Source organism: Eurypyga helias, unplaced genomic scaffold (assembly GCF_000690775.1).
Source record: "Eurypyga helias isolate BGI_N326 unplaced genomic scaffold, ASM69077v1 scaffold6357, whole genome shotgun sequence".
NCBI classification, from domain to species: Eukaryota; Metazoa; Chordata; class Aves; order Eurypygiformes; family Eurypygidae; genus Eurypyga; species Eurypyga helias.
This window is the reverse complement of record NW_010262196.1, coordinates 395-6,295: the sequence shown is the minus strand read 5'-3', so window position 1 is coordinate 6,295 and position 5,901 is coordinate 395. Positions and strand designations below refer to the sequence as shown.

General features: G+C 39.5%; 1 protein-coding gene across 1 annotated transcript in view; it reads left to right on the top strand.

The window, feature by feature from the left end:
• Positions 1-5,281, top strand: part of MPP4 (membrane protein, palmitoylated 4 (MAGUK p55 subfamily member 4)) — a 19,374-nt gene extending 14,093 nt beyond the window's left edge. Inside the window, exons 17-21 of the mRNA XM_010155609.1 lie at positions 599-679; positions 1,640-1,733; positions 2,337-2,445; positions 3,699-3,833; positions 4,823-5,281. Of these exons, the coding sequence (XP_010153911.1) occupies positions 599-679; positions 1,640-1,733; positions 2,337-2,445; positions 3,699-3,833; positions 4,823-5,014 (611 nt within the window). The 3' untranslated portion in view covers positions 5,015-5,281. The remainder of the gene's footprint in view (positions 1-598; positions 680-1,639; positions 1,734-2,336; positions 2,446-3,698; positions 3,834-4,822) is intronic.
• The last annotated feature ends 620 nt before the right edge of the window (positions 5,282-5,901 follow it).

Here is a 5,901-nt window from a genome sequence, read left to right as displayed (position 1 = left end):
GTAGGGAAATGGGAAATGGTTTGGGTTTATATTCAGTCAGAACTGGTACAGAAAGCGATGAGAACATTTGTAACTTAGTAGAAAAGATCTCTACATGGAGGAGTTTCTACAGCCAGTGTAGAATGTATGAATATGGCAATGGTAAGAAGAGCGTTCAAACTCCAGAGTAGAAAAATCTCAATCGTGGCCAATAGGGAAAGCTAAAAAGATGCCTTTAATAGTACTTCCTGTATGAAACATTGTTTTAAGTGGGCTGCAGGCTCTCAAGTATCCTTTAGTAACTGAATGGAAGCTGTTGTTCTGTAGTGTCCCATGATCCTGATAAAGCAAACTGGGTAAAGGCAAATCCATTGTCCTTTCTAAGTCTGGATGTATTGGATAATAATTTTTTCTTTTAAAATGGTATTGCTGAGTTGCCTCCTGGGTATGACTGTTTCTGGGTGGTGCTTTGTACACTGAATCAAGAGCCTTCTGTCACTTCTGGCATATTTTTGGGGAACGCATTTACATTTCATTTGCGTGTGTGTAATGGAAATGGACGTCTCACATAAGAAAAGTGCCTCTGTCAATAATATTAGTTACTTTTCCAACTTCTCAGGTCCTGCAGGAGTTGGTGTGAATGAGCTAAGGCGAAGGCTTATCGCAAGTAACCCACGAGAGTTTCAAAGTGCCATACCTCGTATGTAACGTTCTTCCTCTTTTCCCCACTACGCCCTTCAAACGTGGTTAGGAAATGTGACGTACCTCCCTCTCACCTTTGTCTGTTCATACACTCTTTGCTTTATGGCTGTTTCCAACTCTACTGCAAGCCAGAGTCATTTGCTTTAATAAGGGTTAGTTTAAAATCCTAGCTTTCTCCTTATGCCGCACATCAGCCAAAGCTGTTTTCAAGTTACAGCTCCTGAAACCCTCAAAGCTTTATGTAGCAGTAGATTATCTAAATGATTTTGTTTAATCTTGGTAGTTGCTTTTCTTAGATTTAAAAATGCTTCATAGGGATGTTGTAACTTCATACTGTTTTAAATGATCAGATATGTGAATGAAGGCAACAGAAGTTGGTACTTAATAGGCTTTGCAGCTTTCCTTATTAGCCTCCTAGTCTCAGATGAGACTTACACAGCTTAATTTCTGACGTAATAACGGAAATTGTTTCTACCTGTGCTTATTTGGTTCTTGGGATTTGGATAACCAAACAGGAAATGTACAAATCTAAAGCTGGTTGAAAATTCAGGGATTCTTTTTGCTTGCGTTCTCAGATATTGGGAAGGTGCAAGTGTGGGAAGGTTTGTGGGATGTTTCTGAATGAACTTCAATCAATTTTACATCAGAGGACTAAAAATAGTTGTGCAACCAGTTCCAAAGTGTTTCCTGATTGGCTTGAGTCACAGATACTTGGATTAAACCACTCTCCTTCCATTCTAAGAAATACAGGTGTGCTTTGCTAATTTTCAAGGACTTACCACTGGGCAACCAGTAGAGCAGACAAGGCTTTTGCTCTGGATTAACAAATGGAAACAACTTGTTACTTATGAAAATGCTGATTTATAGTCCTTTGTGAAAGTTGTCTCATTTTCCATTTATAAAATTACAAGAGTTTACTTGTGGTTGGTATTTTTTGTGTGTGTGTATCTCCTTTCAGACACCACTCGTGTTCAGAAGAGCTATGAAATGAATGGTCGTGAATATCACTACGTATCAAAGGAAACTTTTGAAAGCATGGTGTATAGCCACAGGTAAGTAGGAGAGACAAGTTACACTTCCATTACTTAAAATGCAACATTATCCAAGAAAAGACAGCTTTGTAGTAGGTCGCAAGTCTGGGCTCCTCCACTTATACTTACTATGCATGTTTGGTGTAAATTTTGGTCAAACTACTTGAGCCCATTGCTTCAAAAACTGTGTCTGTGCAATTGCAAATAAGGTCCGCTACAATTAATCTCTGAATCCTAAAAGAAAGTGTGATCTCCAGTCCTGAACTCATTTGATGTGCTTGCAAGTTATGAGTTTAACTTTTCTGGAAACTGGACTGCTTTCTAAAATTGAGCAGTGAGTCAGACCTGTTCCTGATCCTGATCCTCCATTGCAATATCTCTGCAGTGATGACATCTCCATGTAAGCAGCTGAACTGTAAGGGCCAAGCTTTCCAAAGTGTCTGCTCCTTTTATGTATCAATAATCCCACAAAGACAGAAGTGGAGGTTATTCTTAATTGATCACTATACTTTATGATCACTCAGTCTTGATCACTGGATTACATTTGAAGATTTCACTCTTAAATGGAACCTTTTTGAGACTCAAGTACTCTTTCATTCTCTTTCTTCCTCACCACTGCTGTAGAATGCTGGAATATGGGGAATACAAAGGGTACCTGTATGGTACCAGTATTGATGCAGTGCGAACAGTCCTCGATGAAGGGAAGATCTGTGTAATAGATTTAGAACCACAGGTGAGTTGTAAAGGGGCAGGGAAGCTACAGTTTGTATCTCCTGGAAAGTAAAATAATTCTCTACATTCTTGAGCTATTGGAACAGTGTTAGTTGCTTTGTCTTGTTTTTCCCCTTAGCCCTTCTACCTTTGCACTGAATTTGCTGATGAAGGCTAATAAAGGCCTGAGTTTGTAAATATCTAGGAGACGTAAAGATGTGTCCAGCAAAATCCTACTAAACTGAATTACTTGCATGTTTAGTACATGGGAGCTGTTCAGGCAACTGAGTTTTAGCATCTCTTCTAACTGAATGTAAAGAGAGACCGTAACTCAGTAACTTCTAGAGGCTTCCCTCTAATTATGCAGAGCCAGTGTAGTTGGAGCCCTAGGTTAGCAGTGGTGTGTGCTGTTTAAAATAAAAGTTAAACTACATGATCTGTGAGGTACTGCTCAAAATCCAAACTGCTGTAGGGGCAGATTAGGCTACACCTTAGTCTTCATTTCCCATCTCAAAATGTCCTTGGGTTTCTTCTGCTACACCCCTCCTAAACAAGAGGGAGAACACAGGGGGAAAATGTAATCTTGCTACTTGAACAGATGTGCCGCTGTAAGCTTTTTAGGGTGTGAGTTTAAAGGGCAAGTTTTGGGAATGGTATGAAGTAATGGCACCTAGCTACCCTTCAGTAACTGCTGTGAAGTAGGAGAAACACTGCCGTGTTTCATACTTAAGTTTTAACTCTGGTGGCTTGGCCAACTTTACATGCTGTGCTGGTTTTGGGGGCTTTTTCCCTCTTTTATTTTTTTCTAGTTCCCTCCACTGCTCTGCAGTAGTTTAAAACTGCTTATTAGCATCAGGAAGTGTTACGCAGCACAAAGATTGATGAAAGTAAGGTACTTTCTTCTGGTATGGAGCAATAACGGTGTACTTTTTCCAAAGATAGCTCCCCAACAGTTAAAAACCCAGATTTCAGGTTCATCTTTAGTGTTGTTGATTGTAGAGATCTGTGGATGACAATGCCCAGTCACTCACTGGAGTTGCAAGCATCTCCTAATAAGGTTACCAGGCAGAATTACGTGACTGGTGTGCTACAGTTGCTTAACAGTGTCTGGTCTGGGGATTATTAGTCAGGTAATTTGAAAGTCGGTCTTTCTGCAAAAGATTACTGCTAGGTCTGGAGATAACAGCACATTGTAAACAATTGGCTTTTTATGGGAATAAAACTGGAATGAATACATTTGAAATCGTTGAACTTCTTTTTACTCTTAATTTGCAGGGCATACAAGTAGCCCGGACTCATGAATTAAAGCCCTACATTATATTCATCAAGCCATCTAGCATAAGCTGCATGAGGCAGACTCGTAAAAATGCCAGGATCATTACAGATTATTATGTGAACATGAAATTCAAGGTGAGATTTGGGAATAGAAGAGACTCATTAGTCTGGGACTCTGTCTTTAGAACTCAATGCATTCTGTTCCACTATGTCACTGTGTTAACTCTTTTAAAGATTATTGTGTCTTGGATCAAATCTAAGTTATTCTTGTAGATTTTGGGTTGGTTTGTTGGGATTTTTTTCCCTCTCCAGATTGCTTTGAAGCAAAAAAGTTGTAATTTGTACTGGGGGGATTTAGGCATTTAGCTTCAAAATGTCTTTAAAGGAGAGGCTGTTTTGTATATTTTTGTTTTAATTACGTGCCTTGTGGCAAGATTTGAGTCAACACAGGCATCTGCTGTTTGCAGTGAAATATCTGCAATGTGCTGTATTCAGTAATTTAATCAAATATTTTTTTCACATAGTTGTAAGAACGTATTGTTACTTCACGTAAGCTTAATGGCAGTGTTAATGTAAATTCTAGTTCTGTATCTAAATTATATAGATAAGACCCAAATCCTGCTTATACGACATGCATCTTGTATTCACAATGGGTCTAGTGCATTGTCACAAGTGCTTCCATGCAAATCATGGTCAAGTTTAGCATCTTAAAATTTTGGAGACCTCAGTCCATAATTGTATATGGAAATGAATCATGATTGCTATGGCAGAAAGAAACACAAACACTGGGGAAATAAACTAAAATGTAGAATGAGAACACAAGTGCGTGTGGATTTGCCTTTCAGTCCCTAACATCCTCTGCCAGCATTCATCAGTAGTTCTGGGGCACATAGAGCATAGTGAGACACGAGGTATTTCCTCAGCTATGGCAGTCGGCCCTGTCCCAGAGCTTTGGAACCGACTGCAGCAGGTGTTCTTTACTGTAGTAAACTGTTGATGAAATGAAGTACCCTGGCACTATCCATTCACCTCGTTTACGTGGCCCAAGGAGTCCTGCAGATGCCATGGAGATGTGTTTCTCCTTACAACACTAAAGCTTTATAGACTCACTCTCTGTCTCACAGGAAGAAGATTTACAGGAGATGGAAGAATCAGCTAAGAAAATGGAAGCTCAGTTTGGTCAGTTCTTTGATCAAGTGATTGTGAATGACAATTTACAAGAAGCATCTGCACAGCTACTGTCTGTGGTCCATCGTGCACAGGATGAGCCCCAGTGGGTCCCTGCAATATGGATATGCTCAGACACCCAGCCCTAATTCTAAGCAGCAGGCAGCTTCAGAAAGATTATAGCTTATGTTTTACTTCAAGAATAATCCTAACGTCAGGATTGCAAGAATTTATTTTTGTATGTGAGGGATTTGGAAGAGGATTAGGAAAGAAGCTGCTACAGAAGATGTAATCATACTACGTTTTGTGTAGCTCTTGAGCTTTTTATGTTACAGTTGCATCCTCTTTTGTACAAAAAAGGAAATACTGTGAGTGCTTGATTACAAGAATAAAAAAAAATCTATTTTGTTGCATGTATCTGCATAATTTACTTGCATACAGCTATGGAAAAGTTCTTTCCTTTCTTTTTATTATGGTCATTCTGGTACTGTGATACCTGTACACTCTGGAAGCCTCACTGACAAGCAATATTCAGTCAGTATTCAGTCCAGAGCATGCTCTTTTAGCATGCTGTCTTTGCTCAAAGAGTGTTATTTATGAAGATACTGTTTGCTGCTTATCTTTTTACCTTTTAAGATAGGAGCAGAGTGGTGTTGTCATAATAAAAATTACTCTAGAAACCACCATTATGTTCACAATACATGTAGCATGTGTTTTGTCTTCAACTCACATGATTAAAAACTGACAGAACATGGACTTACCAAAGAGGGAAATAAAGTCCGAAACCCCTTTTCCCATTGCTTTGCTCGACAACAGCGTGCCCTCCTCATCAGACGGTGCGGTGCTTGTGGCAAACGGTTTCACACACTCTTCACCTTGCATTGCAGCTGTCTTGCCCTATGAAGGATACAGATGATTGTTCCATTGGTCTCCCTCGCTTTGGAGGAAAGTCAATGAAAGCAATTTAATCAATCTAGAAAGCAATAATGCAACGCCAAATATTGCAGCAACCACCATGCCTGCTTGTTCTAGAGTA